The sequence below is a fragment of the Zea mays genome, chromosome 4, assembly GCF_902167145.1.
Source record: "Zea mays cultivar B73 chromosome 4, Zm-B73-REFERENCE-NAM-5.0, whole genome shotgun sequence".
NCBI classification, from domain to species: Eukaryota; Viridiplantae; Streptophyta; class Magnoliopsida; order Poales; family Poaceae; genus Zea; species Zea mays.
Genome location: NC_050099.1, coordinates 179,069,181 through 179,095,760, shown reverse-complemented (window position 1 = coordinate 179,095,760; position 26,580 = coordinate 179,069,181). Strand labels below are relative to the sequence as shown.

General features: G+C 47.1%; 5 protein-coding genes across 7 annotated transcripts; 3 read left to right on the top strand and 2 right to left on the bottom strand.

Moving 5' to 3' along the window:
- The first annotated feature begins 3,344 nt into the window (after positions 1–3,344).
- Positions 3,345–4,943, top strand: LOC100280405 (uncharacterized). The gene is made up of 3 exons (NM_001367125.1): positions 3,345–3,760; positions 3,866–4,260; positions 4,350–4,943. Exons 1-3 carry the CDS (start codon positions 3,430–3,432, stop codon positions 4,716–4,718), a joined length of 1,095 nt encoding a protein of 364 aa, NP_001354054.1. The 5' UTR covers positions 3,345–3,429; the 3' UTR covers positions 4,719–4,943.
- Positions 4,944–11,541: 6,598 nt separating this feature from the next.
- LOC103654176 (bHLH transcription factor RHL1) lies at positions 11,542–15,153 on the top strand. Its single transcript, XM_008681005.4, has 7 exons — positions 11,542–12,017; positions 12,100–12,180; positions 12,427–12,603; positions 12,943–13,008; positions 13,612–13,677; positions 13,835–13,903; positions 14,544–15,153. The coding sequence occupies exons 1-7, from the start codon at positions 11,658–11,660 to the stop codon at positions 14,904–14,906; spliced, it is 1,182 nt and encodes a 393-aa protein (XP_008679227.1). The 5' UTR covers positions 11,542–11,657; the 3' UTR covers positions 14,907–15,153.
- LOC100383718 (uncharacterized) lies at positions 14,211–19,177 on the bottom strand. Of its 2 annotated transcripts, NM_001176355.1 has the most exons (5): positions 18,886–19,154; positions 17,968–18,222; positions 17,224–17,375; positions 16,883–17,060; positions 16,438–16,770 (listed from the first exon to the last, which is right to left on the bottom strand). In NM_001176355.1, exons 2-4 carry the CDS (start codon positions 18,190–18,192, stop codon positions 16,913–16,915), a joined length of 525 nt encoding a protein of 174 aa, NP_001169826.1. In that variant the 5' UTR covers positions 18,193–18,222; positions 18,886–19,154; the 3' UTR covers positions 16,438–16,770; positions 16,883–16,912. The 2 variants fall into 2 exon arrangements, with proteins under 2 accessions (XP_035822947.1, NP_001169826.1); XM_035967054.1 differs by having other exon boundaries at positions 14,211–17,060; positions 18,886–19,177.
- Positions 19,178–19,333: 156 nt separating this feature from the next.
- Positions 19,334–21,251, top strand: LOC100283378 (CPL3). The gene has a single exon (NM_001156279.2). It carries the CDS (start codon positions 19,420–19,422, stop codon positions 20,890–20,892), a length of 1,473 nt encoding a protein of 490 aa, NP_001149751.2. The 5' UTR covers positions 19,334–19,419; the 3' UTR covers positions 20,893–21,251.
- A 3,989-nt stretch (positions 21,252–25,240) lies between these two features.
- On the bottom strand, positions 25,241–26,362 carry LOC100381464 (uncharacterized). Of its 2 annotated transcripts, NM_001364673.1 has the most exons (4): positions 26,271–26,362; positions 25,912–26,090; positions 25,681–25,806; positions 25,243–25,600 (listed from the first exon to the last, which is right to left on the bottom strand). In NM_001364673.1, the coding sequence occupies exons 1-4, from the start codon at positions 26,341–26,343 to the stop codon at positions 25,463–25,465; spliced, it is 516 nt and encodes a 171-aa protein (NP_001351602.1). In that variant the 5' UTR covers positions 26,344–26,362; the 3' UTR covers positions 25,243–25,462. The 2 variants fall into 2 exon arrangements, with proteins under 2 accessions (NP_001167771.1, NP_001351602.1); NM_001174300.1 differs by having other exon boundaries at positions 25,241–25,600; positions 25,912–26,350.
- Between the last annotated feature and the right edge of the window lie 218 nt (positions 26,363–26,580).

Here is a 26,580-nt window from a genome sequence, read left to right as displayed (position 1 = left end):
GAGCCCTGGGTCGGGCGGAGCGGAGTTCGCCGTCTTCCGGGACTTAGCCCGAGTCCGAGCCCTGGGTCGGGCGAAGCGGAGCTTCCTATGGTGCCTTCGGCCGGGCCTGACTGCCTGTCAGTCTCACTCTGTCAAGTGGCACCGCAGTCGGAGTGGCGCAGGCGGTGCTGTCCTTCTGTCAGGCCGGTCAGTGGAGCGGCGAAGTGACGGCGGTCACTTCGGCTCTGCCGGCTAGGGGGCGCGCGTCAGGATAAAGGTGTCAGGCCACCTTTGCATTAAATGCTCCTGCGATTTGGTCGGTTGGTGCGGCGATTTGGTCAGGGTTGCTTCTTAGCGAAGGCAGGGCCTCGGGCGAGCCGGAGATATATTCGCCGTTGGAGGGGGGCCTCGGGCGAGACGAAAATCCTCTGGGGTCGGCTGCCCTTGTCCGAGGCTAGTCTCGGGCGAGGCGTGATCGAGTCGCTCGAATGGACTGATCCCTGACTTAGTCGCACCCATCAGGCCTTTGCAGCTTTATGCTGATAGGGGTTACCAGATGAGAATTAGGAGCCTTGAGGGTACCCCTAATTATGGTCCCCGACAGACCTGATAAAAAGTGTGAATCACCTGGTCTTCTGGATATTTGAGTAAGAGATTTATCTCCTAGGTATTTATTTTTGAAACAATACTCCCTCTATCGTAAAATAAAATTTAATTTAGCTTTTTAATAGATTCATACAATAGTTAATGTATGTGTTTTATATATGCGTCATCTATTTGAATATAGACATAAAAATCAAGACATTAAAGCCGGTTGTTTGGTCTGCTGGAGCTACAATCTGTAGAGACAAAAATATTGTAGAAGGAGTAGAAATTGGTATGGATTAAAGCCAAGCGAACAATCCGGATTGTTGGTACATTCAAGTCTTGACATATCGCAGTGTGTAGTCACCGTATCCACTCCAATGGTTCACTGGATCCACCCATGTATGTTCCGTGTGTAAAATAGGGGACGTGAAACTATAGATGACACTGTTTGTAGAGAAAAGTTTGAAATAGGGGATGAGATAGTGGATGAAATAGGAGATCTGGTGAAGATAACCATAGAATTCCACCGCAAATCTACGAGCAACATCATCTCCCCGCACAACTCCCAGGGTTGTCACAGCAGCAGGGACGAGGACTCGTTGAGACACCAGAGTGGAGTACCTCCGCTCTTGTCAAAATTGAAGCCGACTCGCGTCCACCTTTTGCCACGCCATCTCCACCGTGTCTCGTCCCCGCCATGGAACTATATACAAACCTGAGACGCTGGTTCGGTTTTTCAAGAACAAGAAATAGCTAAGAGACAATATAATATAATTATGAGACTACATATCATAAATACAACTAAAAGACAATATGTATGAAGAGTTATGAAGAGACAAACTCTTTGTGAAGAGTTCGACTCTTATTTTTTTTTCAAATAACCTCTTAGATACATCTCAAGAGACCACACATTAAATATGGTTGTACATGCCATAACTCGCGAATGCCGTTGCTGCACCACCTCCGCGTCGTCTATCGTGCGACCGAGAAAATCCGCGTTTTCAATTATTTGAAGAAAATAAATCTCTTTCTACTCAAAACAGAATAGATAATGATTTAATCCACCCAATCCCTATACAATCGAACAAGACCTAAAATGTCACGGGTGAGATCTCCTTCCATAACTAAGTCACATGCTCTATCACTATGTACTTTAATAGCACCATCTATTGTTCTATACTAATATAATGGGAAGGCAGGCCTATATGTTTCTGGGAGAATTCCATGAAACAAGACTAGTTTAAGACACTGTTGAGTAAATAGCACTTGTTTTCAATCAATTTAAACAAGCTTCATTAAATGAATTTAGAAAACAACGCTAAATCTATATCTTTTATTATTTTATTTTTTACATCACAAGAAAATAGACTAAATTGCCCTTAAATAGCCTTGTTTTTATCTATTCCGTCCATAAGGAAACATAAATACATACAAATATATAAAATCTTTTTTTATTTTGTGAAGTGTTTAACATAAAAATAGACACATATATTCTATAAAGATAAATATTTTATAAAGGAAGAAGTCTAGATTTAACAATTGAACTTCAAAACTATATTTTAGTGGTTGAGGTAGTTTTTAAAAGAGAAAGAAGAGGGGCTGAGGAGAGTGAGGAGAAAAGTTAGTTTTTATTTTTTATATAAACGGGCTAACATATTCGTTAAATGGTCTAAATTTTATTTTTTATGGTCTAAATGTGGTTTAATTTAAATATGTGGTATACCACATTACTCAAGAGAACATGTAGTTTTTTTGTCATATTTTTAAAATTTTGATCAAAATTTGAAAATAAACTGTTGGTAAACCGATACCTTGGACCGACGGTTTCGGTAAACCACCCGGTTTACTGGCGATTTTTGTCGGTTTTATAATTCTTGCTGTAAGCTTCTTTAGTTGTACTCTTCCCCGTTCCAAAATATAATTCGTTTTAGTCTAGTCAATCATACATCCATTAAGTAATATACGAATATAATTTGTATTTGTAATTTGTATTTATGTTTATATTCATTATTATTTGAATGGATGTGGATGAAAAAAAAAGTATAGTAGAAATAACTATATTTTGGGACGGATGAAGTATTATGTTTTGACCTCGGCTGCCACCGAGGAGAGAAAAATCCACCATGTATCTATCTAGCAATAGATCTAAACTACCTTTGAGGCGGACTCTAAATTTGCAAGACCCCTGCTGAAGTCCAGAACTTGAGGAAGCATGTCTGTACAGCTATGGAAGTTTGCCAGTCTTGCCTCCTTTTATATCTTTCTTCTGCAGACTACCATGACGAGCAATGCTCTCCGGAGATTGTGCGCTGGTGATGTGCTCTGAAAATGACCACATCTTGGATGGTGGAGTGCAACAAGCAGCGTGATCCGGTTCAGTCCCTCCCGCCAAGAAAGGATCGATTGGGAGGGACGGCCAATTTAAGGTGGCTCACGAGTTCCCTCTGACCGTTGGAGGCAGAGCGCGCGCACCCAACAACCACCACCACTCCTGCTCGGGAATTCGGAGGACCCCGGCGGCGAGCCGGCGACACCGGCGTTATGACGGCGGTTGTTAGCGCTGTAAATGAATGAATACCGATGCTCCCACCACTCTAGTACTCCAGTCTACACGCGCAATTATACGGAGAACCTACCACCGATGACCACGGCGGCCGCAAATGCCTCTCCGGCTGTTCGAATTCCGCGCGCGTCAATCCCCAGCCCATGACCATGACCTGCCGCCCCCTATAAATTCACCCGCCGTGCCCTAGCACGCCTCCAATCCATTCCCGAACGCGTCGGATCCTCGGGGGATACTGGTCGACGTCGACTCGCCTCAGCTGCTGCTGACTCGAGCGAGCCACACTCCAACCATCACCGATGGCAGCGGATGGAACCACGCCGCGCGTGTCGGCCTCGTCGCCTCCCACCGTCGGGACGCTCCTCACCAGGGCCTCCGCGGCGCGCGACCGCGGGTGCTCCTCGCCGCGGTCGCTGCTGTCGCGCATCCTGCACGGTGGCCGAGGCCGCAGCGGCGCCGGGTTCGGATGCCGCATCCGCCTCCTCCCGCGCTATTGTGCCAGCGCCAGCGCCGCGGCGGCCAAGGAGGACGCCATCGCAGCCGCGAAGCATGAGGAGGAGGACGAGCCGGCGGAAGTGGAGGCAGCCCAGCCGGCGCCTCGAGAGCCGGGGGGCCCTCGTAGTTCTCTTGGTACGTGCGCGCCTTTGTCTACTGTGTTCCCACCCCCTCCGTGCATTCCACGTCCAAGTGATGACGATGACGACGCTTGTGTGTGTGTGTATGTATGGCGTGCAGGGAAGCAGGACGCCCTGCCGGCGAGCCTGGGCCTGGGCGCCAGCCTGGTGCTGCTGCTGTCCAAGAGCGCGGCGGAGCTGAGCAGGATGGCGGAGCTGCGCGCCCAGATGGAGCGCCTGCTCGTCGACGCCAGGGCGGACGCGCGGAGCTGCACCGGCCGACCCAGCGCCTCCGGCGGCCGTTCCGACTGCGCCAGCGCCGTCAAGGGCCCCGTCGCCCGCGCTGGCGGCGAGGATGAAGATGATGGCGCCCTGTCCCGGTCCGATGGTGACGGGGGCCGTGACATGGACCGGATGGAAGCTGAGCTTGAGGCGGAGCTGTCGCGCTTGCAGTTGCAGGGAGCCTCGGACGTCGAGGACAGTCCGCCTAGCCGACGGCGTGATGATCAACTCGTGGTCGGTAGCGCGTGGCTAAACGTTTAAACTGTGCTTCGGTCGACCATTGGCCGTGTGCTCTGTTTTGATTGAGCTGGCGATCCTCGCAGGTGCAGGCGGGACCGAAGAGCGGTGCCTCCTCAAGGAGACACTCGGCGATCTGCTCCGAAGACGACAGCGACGACGGAGAGACAGACAACAGCGGCGACGAAAGCCAAGACGACGAGGAGGAGTATGAGCATGACGCTGATGAGGGGAACGTGATCAATGGCCCCGCCCACGGCGGCGTGTCGGCCCGCGAGCTGCAGCTGAGGCTGCACCAGCTACTGCAGTCGCGGCACGAGGCGCGGATCGCGGAGCTGGAGTCGGCGCTGGAGAGCGCGCGCTGGAAGCTGCGGGAGACGGAGCGCGAGGCGTGCCGGTGGCGCGACACCGCCAAGCTCGCCACCCGCTTCGCCGACGAGTCGAGGCTCAGGTAGGAGTCGAAGAGAACCCACCGTCGCCGGAATCCCGTGCCCGTGCCCACTGTCCGATCGTTCTGCTTCCAATAGGTTCACAGATCAAGGGCTCATTTCGCGAGAAGTTTATGCTGAACAGAACATATGCGCACGGATCGAGATGAATCTTCCTTCATCGTTTGGTTCCAAACTGTACTGAACAACCGATCAATTCCAGTCGCGCTCGACGGCTCGAGGCATTCATTCATTCGTGTATTCGAAACTTCCAACGCTTTGAGCTGCTAGACATTGTCGATCTTGCGTTGCGTCTCGCCGTCCTGCTGCTGCTCTGCTCCTGCCGTGCGCGGCTCTTGCCCCCATTTCCGACACAAACGCCGTCGACAGCCGCCGGAGCAAGCACTAGCCGCTTCGGTGACCCGCTGCTGCGCGGCCCGGAGAGCGTGGCCTTCGACGGCGCGGGCGCTGCAAGTGCTTGCAGAAAGTAACTGAAAAGGTTCGCTGCATCGGAAAGTGATGTGGGTGACTGGGTGTGTTAACTAAATATATAATTCTCCGTTCTAGGACATAAGTGGTAACTATTTTTTTGTCCTTGTACTACAATATAAAGCGTGGCCTCTCTATATATACATACATCAATACAGTGGTATAGACAATTAAGTATATTTTTTATATTTTTGAACAAGATGCGGTTACGCTTTATATACTGAGACGAAGGGAGTACAACAATAAAATAAATTTCTATAAATTTATAGATTTCTTTAGTTCAATTCAGGATCACTTCCTACCTTTCTAGATTTCTTACATCTGTGTTATACAATATCATTCCCTTAAAAAATATATAGTTGACAGTTGTTTCTGTCAAATAAATATCAAATTTTCATAATCAGCTTTCTTACGACTCACAACTAAAATTAGATTTTTAGAAATATATGGCTGAACCAAATAGACTCTAAATAGTGTTTGGTTGGTCTCATCTGGAGTGGAACACTTTGCGCTTGTTTAGATGTATAACTAAGCTACAAAAAACTACCACATATTTTCAGCCAAACTTAGAGCTCATATGGGATCAAGAATTTGTAGCCTAGGCCCAAGTTACGACCTGATGTGTGCGGGGAGAGGGAGAGGTATATAAGTTTGTGTTCACCAAAGCGTGTTTATAAACGTGCAATATATTGTTTTACGCTGTAAATTGCATTATATATATAGTGGGGTTTGAAAGAAAGAGTGATTTAGAACTGGATGAATAGTACGCTTGAGATAGCCTAACACGCCACTTGAGGCCGACCATCGGAGACTCGTCCTCCTTGTCCTCTTTTTTTTTTTTGATAGAACTCACACCACTACACACCGATGCGCGTCCAATATACACATAAGAAAGGATTGAAAGATTTAGACCTATAGTACATGGGAAACACGCAGTACCACTAAACGCGTACACATTTGTAAACTCTACTAAGAAACCCCAGAGATGAGACATGAGATCCCACGTACGGCCGCTCACACACCTGACGAATGAACCAACTGGGTAGCAGCTCAGTCCTCTCCTCCTATATTTTCTCATTCCTTGCTCGTCCTTTCCAAGTATCAATACGTCATTCTATTTGTTTGTAAGGCTATCTCATATAGACGTGTAAAACACTGTTTTGTACTGTATATTACACTGTTTATAGGATAAATTTTAAAATAGAGAGTTAGATAGGATAGGAAGGCTGCTAACGGGCTTCGGCCCAAATGAGGTTTCAAACGGAGAGCCCAGGAGGCCTTGGGCGGTCGGGCTCTAGTTGGTCTGTTGGATTGGACTGGCGTCAGATTCAGATTTCCTTTCCCGGAATTTCAGTTCATCTTCTGTGGCTGCGTTGAATTCTTTTTCTATATAATTCATATGAAAATAGTTATAAAAAAAGATGTATTATTATTATGACCTTCCTTTCTCTTTCTGCCCAACTATTTCTAGCTGCAAGGTCCTTGTCGTGCACACGATTTTTTTGTCCCCATTTTTCTGGTCGAGATAGGTAGAAATCCGAAAAGAGGTGTCTTTGGGGCAAAGCATTTTCTACTGTCCACAAGCCTCCTTTTGCTTTGGCCAAGCTTCTTTCTCAAAGGGGTAGTAGCTATAGTATGTGTCCCTTGTTATCTACTAACTTTTTTTTTATTTTGTTTGGGGGGTTTGGGATGATGCTGATCGATCTACCTTGTGCTGCTTTTGCTCCAAGCTTAAAATTAATCTAGAAGCCAACTGCTGGCTACTGCTTGACACTTGACAGAGGGGACCAGGAAATTCAATCCAGCCATTAGATACTGATGGATATGCATGGTACAAGAAGCTGTGTGTGACTGGACACGCACGAGCGCTGGATCGGACGCTTCTGCTTACACCGGCGGCAAGAAGAATGTGTATATATTATGTGTCGTCGTTGCAATTAATAATGCCTTTTGATATACCTATAGATTATTTAGCTTTTCTCTCATAACAGATACTGTATAAAGTTGACAATGAATGAGTAGAGGTGTAGCTAGCCCTCTATTAATCAACCAGTGTCTTTCTCTCTCGCTGTGCTCAGCTTTATTATTGGTCGTTAGAGAACCTAGTATACGTAAGTATATTAGAGCATAGTTTTCTGACAAATTAAAGGTCATTATTAATATATAGATCTAGCTGTCATTGGTCAGGCATTATTTCGATGCCCAATTTCTGATGAATTCTCGCTCGTCGCCCGCCCGCCCGCCCGTCGGCGATTTCTGAAATCTGATTCTGATCCCTCTTCTCTCCAAGGAATTCGATCGGCTGCAGCAGCAGCAAACTTCAACGGCGGTCGTGTTCATCAGCGGTGCTGGTGGTGGTGGAGGGCTGCAGCTAGCGACAGTGGAGACTAGGCAGGGGTGGCAACAACCTCACACTCATCACTCACTCAAGTCTCTCTCGCTCTCATCTGATGACTTGACAGCATCTTCTTCAGTCCCATGGGTGTGACGATCTTGTGACGTGATTGTTGCTAGGTAGAAGTAGCAGCTAGTGAGCAGTAAGCTCGCTAGCTCCCATGTATCGGTGTCTGGTACTTTATGCTTATCTGTATACTTCCGTAGCTACAGAAGTCCGCCGAAAATTTCCCGGTATAGATATGGTTGGCACCAAAAGTCTTTTTCATATATACTGTAATACCCAATTTGCAATTTGTTAGAAATAATATAAATGGAGAAACAATTTCTCTTTATATGAGTTTGACCTTTATGTACCATCACATGTGAACACCATATTTAAAAACAAATAACTATTAAGATATATGCTACCAAAATATGCATCATGCTGGGTTTTCATGTTGTGTGCATTTTGTGACAACATAAATAAATAATGTGACAAAAAATATATTAAAAAGCCCAAAAATGGAATTTAAGTTCTAAAGGAAATTTATAATTTGAGATTTGAGAAAAGAGAAGAAATACTATACAAATGAGATAAAATAGATATATAAAATAACTAGATTTGGTTATTTAAATTTAACCTAAGTATGAACTCCACAAATATAAACACAAATTTTGAATTTGAATTTGAAAAAGGAAAGAGAAAGAGAAAAGAAAAATAGAAATGAAAAAGAAAAGAGAAACCACCTAGTTGGGCCGATTTCTCTCCCTGCGGCCCGTTAACTCGCGCGCGCCAGCCCACTCTTGACCCGGCGCCGACATGCGGGGACCCCCTGCCAGCCTCTCAATCACCACTGCGCGCTTGACTCAGCTGCGCGCCTTAACTCGCCACCATGTGGGGCCCATGCGTCAGGTTCTCCTTCTCCCTCGCTCGGCGCTCAACAGAACGCTGATTCCGTCGGGAAGCTCGGCTTCTGTCCGTGGCCCTCCCCCTCTCTAGCCGGACTCCGTGGCGGTACTATAAAGGCGCAAGGACGCGACTCCCCCCTCGGCGGCAATCACCATCCCCACTATCCGAGCACCCAACATCAACTCGAGCGCGGAAAACCAAAGAAATAGGCTCCGGGCCTGGGAAGCTCCGTCGCCGTGGTCGGACCACGCGCTATGCGCCGTGGAAGGCTTGTGGAACGTCTCGGCTAGTCTTCGGGTCATGCCGAAGTCGATTGAAGCTCGTAATCGCTGTGCGGGTGGCGGTGGCTGCCGGGATTTCTCGCCGCACTTCTTGCTCCGCCGCTGCGCTGCGCTCGGCCGTGGGCAGAGCTCAGGGCTGCAAAACACTCGGTGAGAACTCCCTCGTCCAGATCGACTCATCCCTCTATACGTATAGGACACGCCCGTGTAGGATCTCACCCACTTGTGCGCCGGTCCGCCCACTCGCCGGCATTGCGCCACCGTGGTGCAGGGCACCGCCGCCTGTTGCGCCATCGGAAGGGGGATGATCTTGTGGCCGTCTGATCGGCTGTGTGTGGCTGAGATCGGCTTGCGGTGATTTGCCCAGCCAGAAACGTGAGGAGCCGTCCAATCGGTTTTGGGCGATCTGGATTAGATGTGGTGTACCCATTCGGTAGGTTAAATCTGAGCCGTTGATTAGATATCGGATGAACTAGATCTGATCGCACCCTAATAAAATCCAGATCATAGATCTTTGATCCAACGACTTGAGTTGCATACCGGTTCACAGTTATGAATATCTAATCTGATCCGTAGGTAGTCGATCTGACGGCTAGGATCATCGGATACCCCTTCGCGGCACGCGTTTTGCTTAAGAGACCCTAGGTTTATTTGAAATAGAACCCGCCATCCTTTGGCGTTGTGCTCTGTGTCTTAGAAATTTTATCCCCGAGCCCCCTGCACTTCACAGAAAATGAGGCCCAGTCCAGAGATCGTTTAAATTGAATAAATGAAATAGAAAATAGATTTTTAATAGGAAAATAATTGCTAGAACCTCAATAAATTCATAGAAAATTCATATTAAATCCTTTTTGGTCCCTTCCGGTGGCATTAATTTCGTATTAACATTGTCTACCAACCAGTAACACTATTTAGCCATGAAACTAGAATTAAAATTGTTCATTCAAATCAATCTATTCTAGGTACTCAATAACTCCATAAATTCATAACTTAATAATCGTAGCTCCGAATTTAGTGGTTCTTGTTTCTACAATCTCGTAACATCGCGTAGATTATTATTATTCAGTTGGTGCTTATGTTTGGTGTAATGTTAATTTTGCCTATACCATGTTTTGTTTGTATTGCTACGTTTAGCAGTGAGGTCACGTGTCATCTGAAGAGCAAGTTGGTACCTGGAATCTCAAAGTCCCAGGCAAGTTGTGCCCTTGATCACTTCTTTTTACCTACTCATGTTCTGATTAATCATAATGATCTGCATAGGTTAATTTTGATGGGACCCAATAGGTCACCCTAGTTTGTTTATCCTGAATACCTTGTTTACCCCTGAATCACTTGGGTAGTTCTGCTACTGCTTTATATGGTTTTGGGTTAATATTTCATTATATCTATGTTCCAATTATGTTGTTATTTTATTTATGTTCATGACAAGATCATTAAATGTTAATTGAAACATAGAGCTTAACTTGAGAAACACGTGCCACCACAAGGGTTTATGGACGCCCTTGGCTGATTAATTAGGAAAGCTAGTGGAGGACTACCTTACCCGAAAGGGGCAAGGGCAGTAGAGGAGTGGTCAGTGTAGGGAGGTCCTTGGTTGATTTTGCTGCGATGGCGGTCAGGCAAGAACCCTGCATTGGAGCTTCCCATAAACTGTAGCGGGTTTTCTGAAGCTAGTGGAACTTTGTAAAGGCCTCGTAGTGTTACCCTGCCTCGCCTCCTTGGTAGAGGTGTATGGGAAGTTGCGATCCCTTGGCAGATGGGTAACATGACTTGTGGGTAAAGGGTACCACCTCTGCAGAGTGTAAAACTGGTATACTAGTCGAGCTCACGGTCATGAGCAGCTAAGGACTCTCTGATGATTAACTTATGGAATTAAATTCAATTTATCATATGCATTGCATCGCAGGTGATGTTGTTACTTTTGTTCTACTACTTAATTGGGTTGGTATTTACTTATACTTAGTAATTGCTAATAAAATTTTGACCAACTTTAAAAGCAATGCTCAACTCTAACCATCCTCTTTGGTAAGCCTTACACTTCACGTGAGCTCCCACCTTTGGCGAGTTCATGCACATTATTCCCCACAACTTGTTGAGCGATGAACGTATGTGAGCTCACTCTTGCTGTCTCACACCCCCCCACAGGTCAAGAACATGTACCACAGGATGAGGCGCATGGAGGATGCTGTGACGAGTTCGTGAGAGGTCTAGGCCGTCGTCTCCCAATCAACTTTGGGTTGCTGGACCGTTGTCTCCTTATAATGTAATTATTTATTTATTTTGTATAGAACTCCGATTATATAGTAAAGATGTGACATTCGATCTTGTGCCATGATTCATCATATGTGTGAGACTTGGTCCCAGCACACCTGGTGATTATGTTCGCGCCCGGGTCTTGGTGCCCCGAAACCCGGGTGTGACATATACAGAGAAAAAATATAGTAGCTGGATTATAATGAATAGAATATGTAGTTGTTGATATAGAAGGATATATGGGTGTAATAAATTTTGATTACTGAAGTATAAATAGTGATATAGAGTAATCTGCACTTCACTTCGGATAGCCTAAACTCTGCTGGATAGATCATGCCATGGATCTTTGCGGCTTGCAATTGGATCCATCTCTACTTCGCTTGTAGGAGTAGCCAAATTCCAGAAACTAGGGACCCGTGCCGAAATCCCAGATAAGCCAAGGGCCTCCCTCCCGACTCCCGTCTTCTCCCCCTCCGACATCGACGCCGTTAGGTCACGACACCATTATTTGGCACGTAAAGCGCGATTATAAAAACCCCCGCCACACCCCCACGGCCACACCTTTCTCCCCTTCCCTTTCTCCATCTCCTCTCTCTCGATCCCTCCCCGTCTCCGCGCTCCAAGAAGGTCGCTTGCCAGTTGCCACAGGCCCCACTCATGCAGCCGAGCGGCCGCGAAATGCAGGGCGGCGGCGGAGGCGGCGGGCAGGACGACTTCTTGGACCAGATGCTGTCCACGCTGCCGCCCGCGTGGCCCGACCTCGGCTACGGCAAGTCGTCGCCCTGGGAGCTCCCCGCGGGGCCCGACGCCGCCGCCGCCGCCGCCGCCGCGTTCGACGAGACCGCGCTCCTCGCCTCGCGCCTCCGCCACCACCAGATCGGCGGCGTCGATGAGAAGCCCCTCATGCTCCACCTCAGCGACCTGCACGGCGTCGCCGCCGGCGGCGGCGACGACGCGGGTTTCATGCCGCTGCCGCTCTTCACCGACCGCGCCGCCTTCAAGTCCCCCAATGCCGCCGTGAGACCCTCGCGCTCCGCGCCGCGTGCCTGCTCTCGGCTCCAAAGCTCCCGTCTTTGACGAGTCCCGCCGCGTTATGCAGGGAGCCGACCAGGCGCTGTACAACGGGTTCGGAGCCGCTGGGATGCATGCCGCCGCCGTGCACCAGCCGCCGTTCGGGCAGGTACGCCGCCGGACCGGCGAACGAGCCGTGCCCGCGTCCGGTTCATCAAAAGAAAAAAAAAAGTTGCACTCGCAGTTGTACTCCTCCACTCCACAGTCGCTTTGCTCCTCCATTCATGGCGCCAAATTAACAGGCGGCAAAGCTACTGTGTATCCAGTTCGTTTTCTGTCTTGTCTCGGCTGATCGACCAACCGGACTGAAAAAAAAACCCCGTGCCTTCTCTCCTCGTGTGGTGACCGGTGACAGAGCGGCGGGTCAATGCCGGCGGCGCAGAGCTTCGGGGGAGGCGCGGACGCGGGCGGTGGCGCGCCGGCACCGGCCGCCGGAGCGGCGTCGGGCGGAGGCGGGGCCGCGCCGCCGCGGCAGCAGCGGCCGCGGGCCAAGAGGGGGCAGGCCACTGACCCTCACAGCATCGCCGAACGTGTACGCCACCTTTCGCTTCTCCTTTCCACCCATTCTTTTAACGCCTCTGCAATCTGCATCACTGTATCCTCTGTGGTGTGCTGTGGTGTTCTTGCACCTAGCTGGAGCTCCGCAGCTTTTGGACCTTGTAGTTGTTTGACCTGCCAGTGCCAGCCACAGTCCTCAAATTCCACTGCCTGCTCCAAATTTGAACTGCATGCTTAATTGAACTGTGGTCCAGTGTTCAGAAACAGCAGAGATTAGGATCATCAGCGATGAGCTCCCTGACGAACTGTTTTCGTTCTTTGCCGATCAGTTTCACATGCCTTGTCGCTCACGCTGGCCGCGCGTTCGTTGCAGCTCCGGAGGGAGAGGATAGCGGAGAGGATGAAGGCGTTGCAGGAGCTGGTCCCTAACGCCAACAAGGTACGCCAGATTTCCTCCTGTCTCTCTCTTTTTCTCCCTTTGCCCATTCTTTCCAGCAAAGTAGAAGGAAGCTTTCCCAGAAATGTGGTGAGGATGCATTCCTTTTTTTTTGCACTGTTTTCTGTTGCATTTCCCCCCTTAAATCCAGTCTTTTGCTGTCTTGGCTTGCTTGTCTTCTTTTACTATGACGTGCTAATGCTCTCCTATGTGTAAGTGAGATAAGATTGGTAGGATGATGGGTGCCTCGTAAAATAGGAAAACATCTGCTGCTGATGAACAGCTAGTGCAACACACGACATTTATCTGGGGGAGGATGTCGGGGACAGAGATGGTCACTGGTCTACTTGATTAGTTTAGCTCATGAGAGCTGGACAGGTTGTTCCGGAAGCCTCCCGCCGGCGCATCCCATATCCTTTTCGGCACAAACTTGCAGTCACTGTTAGAGTATCACGAAGCCACAAACCAACAAGCGTTGTTTTTGCTGCTCTGCCCATGGCTCGTCACGTCTTTGATCGACAGAGCTTCCATGGCACAAACTAATAAGACTCATTGTCGCTGAAAACGATCGTGCCGTGTGTCATCGTATGGAATTTTGTTTTGCAGACCGACAAGGCATCGATGCTTGATGAGATTATTGACTACGTGAAGTTCCTCCAGCTCCAAGTCAAGGTACTCCTTCTGCAGTTCTTCTCTTCCTACACCTAGCTAGCAGCTAGGCAATGCTGCTGTGGGACGTGTTCCTAAACCCTTCTCATCATTCGGGCACCAAAAAAAATTTCTTCAGAATTCATGAGCCCTCATACGTTCGTTCCCCGGTCTTTTGCAGGTTCTCAGCATGAGCAGACTTGGTGGAGCTGCAGCCGTCGGCCCTCTCGTCGCCAGCATGGCATCAGAGGTACGTACCATATGCTCTCTCTTCTGTTTTTTTTTTTAACTAAAGAGGCACCAAAGACCCAGACTGATACAGCTAAAACTTCGTGGGCCAAATATGATGCTGAACCCATACTTTTGACGTATTTAATGCTTGGTATTCCGAGCAATTTAACAACCGTTCGGCCCATCGAAAATCGTCTATTATGTTGGTCCAAAGTTGGTCCCCGATCAGGTCTATCCAATAGCACATAAATTATGTAGAGATCTTGTTTCAGATTCTAGCTATAGCGTTCGATGACAAAAAAAAAAGTCACCTAAAAGAGCTACTGCCAAAAGCAAGCAGCATGCTTACAGACATCTGCACGAAATCGAAAAGGAGATGGCCCATATATAACTTTGCTTAGGGGACTTATCGAGCATTAGTGGCCAACACAGCTGAAAAGAAAGTGTGTAGGAATCTTTGTTGCCAAGGACTCGAGCCAAAAAGGAAGAAGAAAAAAAACACGCCTGAAAAGTAGAAGTGGTTACATGGTATACTGATCAAGCATTCAGGGTCAAAATTCCCACGAGTGATCGTTATTATCTTGATGAGTGGCGATCAGTTCTTGTTCTCTTGTTGTTGTGTGTAAGCCAATGGAATCAGACTCAGAGCCTTGTTGCAGGGCGACGACAGAGCCGGAAACGGCACAAGCGACGACGGCGGCGATGGTGCCACCAACGGTGATAACGGTGGTGGCGGCAGCAGCCTGCGGGTGACGGAGCAACAGGTGGCCAGGCTGATGGAGGAGGACATGGGCACTGCCATGCAGTACCTGCAGGGCAAGGGGCTGTGCCTGATGCCGATCTCCTTGGCCTCGGCCATCTCCTCCTCCACGTCGTCGTCGCCGCCGCCGTCCCTCCTGCCCCGCCCCTCCGTGGGCTCAGTGGAAGGCGCTAGAGGTCCCTTGCACGACGACAGTGGTGGTGCCGGTGGCGACGATGGTTCTAGGACCATCAAGTATGCCGGTGCCGGCGGTAAGCAGTGATCTTGTCTTGAGAGGTCGTGTGTTCAGAAGGGAGGGAGGGAGATCTTGTAGGGTTGGAATTGCCAAGTGGCCTAGCAGGGCTACCTTTCCTGCCCTCTCTCCCTCCTTTTGTTTGTTTATAAGAAATGATGTTTAATCATGCAGCAACCTTTAGCTCCCATCTTTCCATGTTCTTGTAAAATAGGAGTAGCTTTTCTGTGCCTCTTTACCTCCTCTCCTTTTGGGCCAAGCTGCTCCTGCGTCCTCAGCTTTTCTTCTCTGCTAAATTTGTCGCGAAGCTGTCGTGTCTGCTCTTTGTTAGGTGAGGAGGAATCGAAATTATTGGTCCAAAGGGATCATATTCATATCACATACCAGCCCGAGTACACATTTTATGGAATGAGATTAGGATAGTGCCAAGTGCAAAGCTGGTCAACGGGACGAAAGATAATGCGAGAATTAACACCAAATGAGATGCACCTATGTTGGTGAAGTAAATGAACGAAGGGGCATCTCTTTCATCGTGGTTTCAGAGAACTTCTGGTGAAGAGGTCATAGAAGAGAAGGTACAAGGTAGTCTGGTAGAATTGGACCGCAGGAATGCAATAATGCATGCAGATGAGATCTTCTCCCCCAGGGGAAACAAAAGAAAAGAAAAGATTTGTTGGAAGCTGGAAAAAAAAGGAAACGGGGGCTTTCAGTTGAGTTTATCCGCTACTCTGAAATTTCCCAATCAGTGTCGCTGAATAATTGAGTGAAAACCGCCGGGCCTGACGAAGACAGGAAAGGGATATTCCAAGCGTAAAGCATAACTGAAAGGTGACGGGAGTGCCGATATATTGAGGTGAACGTAGCTAAGCCTTTTCTTTTGGGTGGCCTCCTTCCAGCCATAAACGCACAGTGAATGATGGACGCCACACAAGGAAGATAAGGGCACTTCTCCAACTGTACCATTCATCAAGATGGATCGGCCTGTTGCAGGAATGGCGAAAGCTGTTTGGAGAGGGGAGCACACATAACGAAACATGTACGCTACGCAGTTGTTGAGCACCACTTTTGGTTGCGGCTGTCTTCGGTGGTGGTACGGACGGTCAGCGTAACGGTTCCTCGTTTGCAGAATTTGTGAGTAAAAACGGCAGAATTAAATTGAGGACCGGCTTGCAACGGGTCTAGAACTTTCCCTTTATATAGATGGAGGGTTACGGCCGATTGAACTCCACAATCGATTCAATCAATCATATTTATCATTTTTACCTTATACATTAGGAGTAGTCCTAATTTAGCTTTACTCTATCTCGAATCTTAACCTCTTCGGCTCTACATCGACTAGATACGTCTTGAATGACCTACCGACCAAGGTCCTTCCTTGAAGTGAGATCTAAGCCTGCTGCAAAGAAGATGACCCTCTGCGCCATTGCGGACCGTCCGAGCCCCAGGCGTAGATTGTCCGAACGTACGCAGAGGAGTCATTCCTGCGTCCAGGTCGCGGACCGTCCGCGTCTCCATAGAGCACCGACAGACGATTCATCTCCCAGTGTTTGACATTCAGATCGGCGTAAACAGATTCAAGTAAAATAATATACAACAACAACATGTTCACCCTTCTAGTCAAGTTCGTTGTTGACCAACAGTAATAGCAGTACCCACATGTGCAGAGAAAGAGATGAAATGCCGCGACGCGGATGTGCTGCACGCACAGCGAGAAAAACAGCGGCAACATCAGACTAAACACCCGCAACACTAAAGAGAGATGGCGAGAACATCTCTGCTAATGTGCTTAGTCGGTGACTTGATTCCACAGATGACGTAAAACTAAGCACTTATTCCCTTGCAGTTCTTGGAGAAGAACAAGGAGAGAGAGTGGTTTTAAGTTTAATTTATATATCTGCAATAACAGCATAGACCAAATCTGAGTGAGTATGCACAACAGAGTTTCCACTTTCCAATAGTAATTTTACACCTAAGGTAAATGAGCTACAAAGACATAAGAGCCAAACCAGTTTGTAGGACTCAAGTTTTGTAGGAATTCAATAGCGCTTCTTCCCACTATTCAACAACAAGGGATGGTGCAATTCAAGTTGTGATAGCTTGCTAGGATCTTGAGTCAGTGTAGCAGATAAAACCATCTTCCCCAATCTTGGATAGCATTTACCTTTAAATACACGCTCCACACCCCTACATGATACATAGTAGGTTAGCTAAATCCTACACCAAAGTATAGTGCATTATATTAAACTATAAATATGGCAAAGAAGGACAATATTGCGACTATGAGTATGAAATGTGATGATTACTAAAAGAAGAAAATACACGAGAATGTAACTGGGATAGGAATTACGATCTTCTAATAGAAGTCAATGGATGAAGTAGAGTTTGGCTATCAATGTCATGCCAGGAATGACCTTGGCTAATTGAGTGTGTAAGTTGGATCACTGTTGGCAACCAGGATTGATAAGCCTCTCTTACCATTCGATCTGTTTCATCAATGACCTGAATCCATAACAAGTGAAATATGACAAGCTAGTAAGTTGGAAAAGTAAGTCATGATAAGGTTAAAGCAGTCTAATAAATGCCAAAAAAAATATGTTTAGGCAGATACTACAGACTGCAGCATTCCAAGTCCAAAAAAAATCCATGGGAGCGGCATATGTTAAATTGTGTTGCAAGTTGCATGGTTCCAAAAGACATACACAGCAAGGATCTAGAGTAAGAGGATCTGGGAACTTTGCATTGCTACAAATTAGCCCAGGATAAATCATGTATTAATGACATCATATCATATGCAGTACTGTATCATAAATGGATATATAAACCAGGCACAAAGGAAAGTGTAAATAATCTGGTCGAAATTCTGTTTCAGGGCATAATCTCACTAAATATCTATATGGCATATACCTTTCACATTTTTAGTGTGCAGTGCAGTCTACTAAGCATGCACATACCACAGCAGTTCTTCGAGGCTTAAACAAACAATTTCATGGAGAACAGTAGATTCAGAGGAAATAAGCAGTATCCACAATGTAAGCAGGCAAGCATTAAGGAGATCTAGAACGAATTATGTAACAAAGTTCCATAGGCCTACCAGGTACTGAAGATGCTCCAGACTGAAACCATTTGTCATGTTAATGTGATCCATTAGTCTTTCAGGGGTTGCCACCAATATATCAATTTTAGTCTGTGGTTCCATTTGGACATATTCTTCGTCAATAGTTGGGTAAAACTCTTGTTTGGGCTTCGGGACAAGACTAGAAACTTCATCTGCTATTGATGATTGACCAACTGCTGAACCTACTGACAAGCCCACCATAGGAGCAATATCATCAAAAACCTCTCTAACCTGAAATTGAGATAAGCAAAATGCAGTACATGAACTACAACAAAATGGATAAGTATCACTCAAATGGATAAGTGACATGTTCCTTTCATATGGATAACTGGACTCTAAATTTGATTGTTTCAACCACTCTTCTAGAGACAAACATACTGTGTCATAATTTTGGCATGCTCAATGCAGTAACTCTATATAGTAAATAGGGACTGATTATACCTACATATATTTGTAGGATAATCCTCAAAACAATGTTTCCATGGTGAAGCCATATGGATCCACAATTTCTGATTTACAGAACCAAGCCCTCCACAGAATACTCTACTGGCTCATCATCCTTTTGGGGGTCACCTTGCACCAGCACTGATTCAATTTTCCATCAACACGCGAAGTAATGACCCCTGTGTTTTGTTCATGCTCACTTCATTTTTATCATTGTAGTTTATTTACGCCCTTTTATCATGCTATAGATCATACAGACAATTGATTTTGTCACTACTAGTTGAAACTTGAAAGCGTCCCTCAGACTTAACGAATTACAGAAGCAATAGCCACCATCCAACACTACAGTTTCTGAGTGCAACCAAGTAATTTCCCACCCGCTTACGAACAGCAACGAAAAAAGGGGCGATATCAACAACCAAAACTAGTTAGTCGCCAGTTGAAATGCACCTCGGGTCGAGGCGGGGGAGCTGTGTGACGGGGCAGCCAGAGAAGGTGTCGATATCGACGGGGTACCGCATCCACGGCAGGTGCGGCACGCGGTCCGCGGCCCCCTCTTCCTCGTCCTTCCTCACCGTGGCCACTCTCAGCGACTGAGCCCACCTCAGGCGAATATGACAAATCCGAGGAGTCGGCGAGGTGCACAGGTGAGAAGCGGCACGCGCGGGGGACAGACCGACAGAAAAATGGCTGCGACTGCGACGGCGACGAGCCGTTTGGTGGAGCTGCGAATTGGTGGCAGCGTTGCGGCAAACTTAGGGCGTGGAACGGGCCGTGGTGGCGTGGGCCGGTAGGCTGCTTTGGATTGGGCCTCAACGGTTCCACGCCTCCACGCGATGGATGGCAGTTAGCCAGTTACCAGGTACAAAACCAGGAACGACGACGCTCCGACCCGCGCCCATTTCATTTTGCCACCGCTCACCGACCACCTCCCCAACCACCGCTCGCCGGGAGAATCCCGCCGCCGCCGCCGCAATCAGCGAGATGGAGCAAAAGCAAGGAGGAAAAAACGACGACACCCCGCTCTGCCCCCCACATCTTGGGTTCATCGGCGGGCTCTGCTTCCTTTGCGGGGCGAAGGAGGAGGACGCGGAAGGAGGTACTCCCAGAGTCGCCGTTGGTCAAGGAGTAGAAGGAAGCGACAGCAGCGATGATGACGCGCGCTGCGTGGAGGCGAAAACGGAAGGATGTGCTCCCGGAGTCTCCGTTGGGCACAGAATGAAGGTGGAAGAAGGCGACGACGACGCGCTCTTTCCCCTGGACCCCGAGTTCGCCCTGGCTGAACTCTACTACCAGTGCGGGTTGCCGGGGAAGATGATGGAGGAGGAGGACGCGGAGGGAAGCGCATCAGGAGTCACGGTAGCGAACATTGACGGGGGGCTGGTGAGGCCAGCTTTGGCGGCGGCGATGAGCATCGCGAGCGCGTCCGACATGGCGACCCTCATGCGCGAGAGGAAGTTGATCCTCGTCCTGGACCTGGACAGCACGCTGGTCAACTCGGCGAGGCTCTGCGACTTCTCAGCACAGGAGAAACGCAACGGGTTCACGCGCTACACCGGGGACAAGCCCCACATGGACCTCTTCCGGCTGAAGTACTCCAACAAAGCTCGCAAGCTCACCAAGCTGCGGCCGTTCGTGCGAGGCTTCCTGGAGCAGGCGAGCTCCATGTTCGAGATGCACGTGTACACCTTGGCAAAACGGGCCTACGCGAAGGCGGTCATCGACCTTCTGGACCCGAACGGCGTCTACTTCGGCGGCAGGGTCGTGTCCAGAAAGGACTCGACGCGGCGGGATATGAAGAGCCTCGACGTCATCCCGGGTGCCGACCCCGTCGCGGTGGTGATCCTCGACGACACGGACGTCTGGCCGGCGCACCAGGACAACCTCATCCTCATGGACAGATACCACTACTTCGCCTCCACCTGTCGCAAGTTCCGCTACGACATCCCCTCCCTGGCGGAGCAGGGCCGGGACGAGAGGGAGCAGGACAACTCGCTGGCCGTGGTGCTGAACGTGCTGAGGCGCATCCACCAGGACTTCTTCGACGGCGACCAAGCGGACGTCAGGGAGGTGATCAGGGAGGTGCGGCGACAGGTGCTGCCCGAGTGCACGATTGCGTTCAGCTATCTGGATGATTGTATGGAGGACTTCCCCGAGAACACCCTCATGTGGACGTTGGCCGAGCGGCTCGGCGCCGTGTGCAGGAAAGACGTCGACGAGACGGTCACCCATGTCGTTGCGGAGGATCCGGGGACCCAGAAGGCGCAGTGGGCGCGGGACCACGGCAAGTTTCTCGTCAACCCAGAGTGGATCAAGGCGTCGGGTTTCCGGTGGTGCCGGGTAGACGAGCAAGGGTTCCCGGTGACCGCCGGCCCGTGCGAGTTGAACATTGTCAGCCTACAGCTGGCGGTACGTAATGGCATTGTCAGCCTTCGTGCTGCAGATTGTCCATGCTAATCTTTGTCGTTGATTCACTCAGGACGATCTTTGTTGGAAAAATCACTAGTTCCAGGATTTCAGCGGAACGTCATTCTGTTCAGCTATACTGTCAGGTGTTCGATCTCAATCCGCAGCACCGAGTTTGAAAAGACGAGATCATTACTGTTAGTGATGTAGCCAGTGCACTAGTTATCTCCGTTAAAAATGCAAAAACTCTGATGACATTGCCTTCTAGTAGTAGAGTCATATGTGACATGCTGACATGATGTACGTGTTCTCAAGTTTTCTCATCAGGATGTGCTTCAGATTTCTTCGAGTAGTGCATAACTGAAGTTGTACTTGCAAATTGCAATGCAAATCTGGGATATCTGTTGCTCCATCGACTGATTTCAGTGTTAACCATACATTTTAAATCTAACTGTGGCAATGTTAATCACGTTAAATTCAAGCAGTAAATATACGCATTTCACCAACGAATACACGTTTAGAGGAGGTCACCGTAACGGAAGATATTACTCATAAGAGTAGCATGCATGTGAGGATCTTGGAGATGGCACAAAGAGTTACTAGGAACAGAAGGATGTGCAAGGTACAGTAGTGAAATTGTTCAGAATATACATAGCTCTTTAAATCACCAACATCACCTCAATTTGGAGGACGAGGTTCAACTTAAGGAGTATGTTTGTAGACAAAAAATGCATCAGTTTCTAAATGTGCCAATTTAATTTTGGTTATATAGTAAAAAATATTTTTTATGAAATTAAAAGCAACCATAAGGCTAAATAAATGTTTTGGATTGGTGTTGCTGCATTTGAGTTTTTTACTGTGTGGGTTCGACCAAAATTCAAATGGAAGTCAAAACTATCTGAATGGATTTGAAAATATAAGTAGAAAATGAGAAAGAGAAATAAAAAACTTTTCTCCCACCTCGGCCGCAGGCCCACCTAAAGCCTACCTATCGACGCTCGTTGCTTGCAACGTTCTTCATTGAGACGTTGATATACTAGACTCACCTGGTAGTGTTTGTCTTCTTCCCACATCAGATGTGGTCTCTTTTTCCCGTCTTCCTATTCTGATCTGTATCCAAACAATTCATTTATTATGTATGTTTCCTTCCTTTCTTGTCGCACAACATCAATGTCATTGCACCCTTTTTGACGTGTTTTCATATCCCAAAGAGCAATCTATGCCCTAACAACACGAGCTCCCCAAATCGACGTTGAGCTCAAGCTCTACCCGACGTCGTCGTCGTTGCTCTTAAAAGCTTCTCTGTTGACCCTAATTCGTCGTTGGTACTTAGAAATGATACAACAGCTTCACCAAACAAGGTTGTCAACTAAATCACCCTATGTTGCTCATGATTCATCATCGAACTTGTGCAGTCCACTTTCGCCTGTTGGAGCTAGCCCTACAACGTCGTCATTGCTCCACTGACTTTTAGAACCCTCAGGGTGAGTTCACCATCACCCTATATACCTTCTTTGCTCTTGTTTGACCTAGTTGAGCTCTGAAGCCCCTAAATCGTACGCGCGAGTAAGAGAACTCGATGGCGACCATGGATGACATTGTGTCGGCATTGTTCGTTGCCGCTAGTCGATTTCTCGTTTTAATCTCTACAACTCGTCTTAGACCTAACATATAGCAACAAATAATACCCCTTCATTGTGCTATTTTGCAAATAAGCTCTTATTGTTTTAAACATTACAACCTACAATCCTTGGCATACTCCCAGTTTACACTTTCTTAGTTAAAACTCATATACAGACTTCGATCAGTTAGGAAATACACCTTCACTGTTTTGAGAATACATTTCAACTCTAAAAAAATTATAGTGTTGCAATCCAACTTCAAATGCTCACATTTTTCTGTTTTAACTCCATTTGGACCCATTCAACTTGTGTTAGATTCGTTTTAAGTAATATATGTAGTGGTAACACTTTTAGATATGTTTTCAACTATTGAATTTTGTGTGTTATAAATCTATTTAGTTAGATTGTTTTCAAAATGGAAACCTTGTTTAAATCGTACATTCTAATGTTTCAACTCTGATTTCTTGATATATGTGTTTGTGTGTTCCTAGCAATGCGTAGATTAGTCTTGTAAGCTTTTTATCTTCATTTTCTACTGCTGATATTGCTTTGAATTGCTTGTGCGTTGATGATTGATCAAGTATAAACGAAGAGCAATACATTGGTGGTTGGGAGTTCTTTGAAGGTTAAGAATAGCAAGAGTTCATTGACCAAAGCAAGTGTGTCATGGTATTTCTTTGTATCTATACACGATAAATTCACCATTAATTTATGTTAAAAGTCTGACATATTAAAATTCTTATCTCAGTTAGCTAGGGTCCATCCTTTTCAAAACTCATATGTCCCCATGTTATATTTGTTAAATATGAAAGTGTTACGCTTGTTCATTTCAAAATTTTAGAAAAAAATATGGATGGGTAACAGATGATAGTGATTTTGCTGAGTAACTAGAGGACTTCTACTCTTGTGTCAGCCACACTAGATGTTCCTCATGGAGGCCCTGTTTGTTTGAGATTAATTACATATTCTAGCCACCAGAAGTTGTTGCAATCTGTCAAACGTCAAGCTTTTTAGCCTATTTCTATGAGAATCACTTTGGCGAAAATCATCTAAAATGAACGTGAACACATAATCGGTCGAGTCATCGCGATATGAGAAGTTTGTCACTTCCTAGATCATGAACCCCATGGATTCTTTCATCTCCATCCACATGTAGTCCCCACGATATGATAATCAGATTATCCCCACAGCCAGATTTTCAAAAAAAACTCATCAGAAAAGGCTGAACCAAACAGGCCTAAAGTATGTTCAACGAAAAGCTAGTTGTCTTTTATGCTATCACTAAGATTTTATTATTAGTGTAATAAATAATGTCCCTGAAGTAATAAGACATTTTGATGGGTACTCTCTATAATTTATTTCTACTTGTGTGTGATTAATATCCGGTCCAGGGGCGATTCTAGTATGTGGCAGAGGGGGCAATGTCCCCCTGCTCCTCTTCAAATTTTATAGGAGTTATTAATATTCGGTCCAGGGGCGATTCCAGTAGGTGGCAGAGGGGGGCATTATGCTCTAGCCCTATCATGATCAATTAATAGGGCATGGTGGTTCGACACTATCGGACATTATGGAGCTATAATCGCCATCTATATTGAGGTGAGATAGTTTGCTCCCATTGCCAGTCGAAGTCACCATGTCGCGCGCACCACTTCGATTGGTGACAAAGTGCACGGCACATCACACATGTGCTCTACCTTGATTTCAGTTTCATTGGACCTATTACGGGAGCTATCCTTTGTAGCTTGGAGCAGCTAAACATCATATGATCTGCTTGGCCTGACCATCGATCCTTGATCTACTTGACAGTACGGTAACAAGGAGGCTCTATAGTAGAGTTGTACATAGCCGCTATTTAACCCCAAAAGATCAATCCTTTTTGTTGTTGCCGTCAACGGGTCAATGTAATGCATTAACAACGCGTGCACCTACAGTTGTACAAACTCAAAAAATATTTTGTACTTTCAAAAAGTATGGAATTCATAAAAGTGTACGCGTATTTACAAGCCTTTGATCCTCCATCTTAGTCCAGGCCCGTCGCCATTGAAACTATGATGCACCAGAGAACGTGGACTAGTTGGAGTCTGCATCATTCTGGCTACTTGGTAGCACTACTGTTTTTAAGGGAGCACGAGAAGGAGCAGGGGTACCACATGTGGGAGGAGCACCATAGGTGGGAGGGAACGTAGGAGGAGCACCATAAGGAGCATATAATCTAAGGTATGAACGAAACATATATTGATGACACGTGAAGTTATGACGCTAAGGGGGAAATTATATAGATATAGAATAGATAGAAAGAAAAGGTATAGAATATCTGATAAATTCATGACAGGCAGATATCCCCATAATTTACAGAGGAGTATATCTAGTTAAGACTTGATACATGAGACGTGTCAGGAAACAAATAGTGTGGCAGTACGCGTGCAAAGACTAATTAACAACTTTGACTAGTTGGTGGAAGTACTAAATTTATTCACGAATTTCTTTTAATAGTTATGTCTCTACTAAAATCCTAGCTAGGTCGACGATAGACCGACCATATATATGTACCACGTACGCTTTATCGTACATATTTTTGGTAGCATGCCGATCCAGGGATGGATCCAGAATTTTTTTATGATCCGGACTAAATCTACCAAATTTTCTCATCTTCATTTTATCTTAACTATTTTATATCGTATTAAATAGAGACTTATATAAAGATACATGGATCAAGCCCCAGCCACAGAGGGTGTAGATCCGCCACTGTGCCGATCGATGCGTACGCATAGTCATGTCCTTTTGTAGTTTTGTCTTGGCACACGTACGAAAACTGAGTCTGTGTGGTACTACATGACGAGTTGACGACTACTCCTAGCTAGCAGCTTGTTCGCTGCGGCTTGCTGCGGCTGCAATCCGGCTGCGGCTGCGGCTTCTACAGTATTTTTCTCTCTATGGATTGCAGCTGCAGCAATCCAAACAGCTGCAACAGTGTCGGCTTGTAGCCAGCCGAACACGCCCTAGCTTATTATCGCTCGCTGGACGATCCGCTCGAGGTCGTCCTCCTTGAGGCCAACGACCTTGCCCACCTGCGCGCATTTCTTGAACAGCACGAACGTCGGATACGCTCCCTCCACTCCGCAAATCCGCGCCAAAAGCTGCACATCGCAAATCCGGCCGCTTATTACGTACGTGCATGGATTGCAATCGATGGCTGTGCTGCTTGCGTTGCGTGTACCTCAAAGTTGTCCACGTCCAGCTTGCAGAAGTCGGCCCTGCCTTTGTACTGCGTGGCGAGCTTCTCGAACGGCTTGTCCATGGCCTTGCACAGCGAGGAATTCTTTTCGTAGAACTCATACACCAGCTAGATGATTTCAGAGATCAGATGAGTAGTTTCTACTAATTAAAAGGAAAGCAAAGGTGTTGCTACGACTGTGGCTATGTGTATATATAGATATAGATTAGGTACCAGCTTGTTGTATGGAGCAGTCTGGTCCCAGTGCTTTTGCCACTCCGCCATATCCTTGATCAAGATCACACCGTCGGCAGAGCTGTCCTGAGGTGGTTCGGCTAATGCTCCCATGCCCAACGCATAGTTGAAGGAGGCATTAGTTAATATAACTATATTAACTGCTGGGTAACGTCTGCCTACATGCACATAGATCAAGGAAGACACCGGCGGCTAGCTGGTTAAAATTACAGGAAAACTCTTTTATTGGATACAATAGCATGAAGAGAAACACAAGATAGATAGATAGATAGATAGATAGATAGATAGATAGATAGATAGATAGATAGATAGAACAGGGAGCACCGCCGCATGCGTACTATCGTTAGGATCGTTCCAGTACCCCGACCACCAATACCACTTCCCCTGCCAGTACAAATAGTAGCTGTCCATGCTGAGCGGCCGGTGAGCTAGCTCGTGAGGAAGGAGCAGGGCATTATATATGGAGTAGTATAGTGGGAGCTAAGGCCGTCCATCGATCTGCATGCATGCGGCAAGGAACGAATATGTGCTCACAAAAGCCTAGCCCCTCTCTCTCTCTCTATATTCTTCACTTGCAGCAAGCATTGCATCATCGCTGTGCGTGGTGGGGCAAAGAATAGAATAGATGCTCACCCACTTGTGCTTGAG

Excerpts from the sequence above, each read along its gene's own strand:
- LOC100280405 (NM_001367125.1), top strand. The coding sequence starts at position 3,430 with ATGGCAGCGGATGGAACCACGCCGCGCGTGTCGGCCTCGTCGCCTCCC. Across the intron at positions 3,761-3,865 it reads GGGCCCTCGTAGTTCTCTTG|GGAAGCAGGACGCCCTGCCG; the intron begins GTACGTGCGCGC and ends TATGGCGTGCAG. Across the intron at positions 4,261-4,349 it reads GGCGTGATGATCAACTCGTG|GTGCAGGCGGGACCGAAGAG; the intron begins GTCGGTAGCGCG and ends CGATCCTCGCAG.
- LOC100283378 (NM_001156279.2), top strand. The coding sequence starts at position 19,420 with ATGGAGCAAAAGCAAGGAGGAAAAAACGACGACACCCCGCTCTGCCCC.
- LOC103654176 (XM_008681005.4), top strand. The coding sequence starts at position 11,658 with ATGCAGCCGAGCGGCCGCGAAATGCAGGGCGGCGGCGGAGGCGGCGGG. Across the intron at positions 12,181-12,426 it reads ACCAGCCGCCGTTCGGGCAG|AGCGGCGGGTCAATGCCGGC; the intron begins GTACGCCGCCGG and ends GACCGGTGACAG. Across the intron at positions 13,678-13,834 it reads TCCTCCAGCTCCAAGTCAAG|GTTCTCAGCATGAGCAGACT; the intron begins GTACTCCTTCTG and ends GGTCTTTTGCAG.
- LOC100383718 (XM_035967054.1), bottom strand. The coding sequence starts at position 18,192 with ATGGTGGGCTTGTCAGTAGGTTCAGCAGTTGGTCAATCATCAATAGCA. Across the intron at positions 17,376-17,967 it reads TGGAGCATCTTCAGTACCTG|GTCATTGATGAAACAGATCG; the intron begins GTAGGCCTATGG and ends TTATGGATTCAG. Across the intron at positions 17,061-17,223 it reads TTGACTTCTATTAGAAGATC|GGGTGTGGAGCGTGTATTTA; the intron begins GTAATTCCTATC and ends TGTATCATGTAG.
- LOC100381464 (NM_001364673.1), bottom strand. The coding sequence starts at position 26,343 with ATGGACAGCTACTATTTGTACTGGCAGGGGAAGTGGTATTGGTGGTCG. Across the intron at positions 26,091-26,270 it reads CTGGAACGATCCTAACGATA|GCAGACGTTACCCAGCAGTT; the intron begins GTACGCATGCGG and ends ATGTGCATGTAG. Across the intron at positions 25,601-25,680 it reads TGGACGTGGACAACTTTGAG|CTTTTGGCGCGGATTTGCGG; the intron begins GTACACGCAACG and ends TGCGATGTGCAG.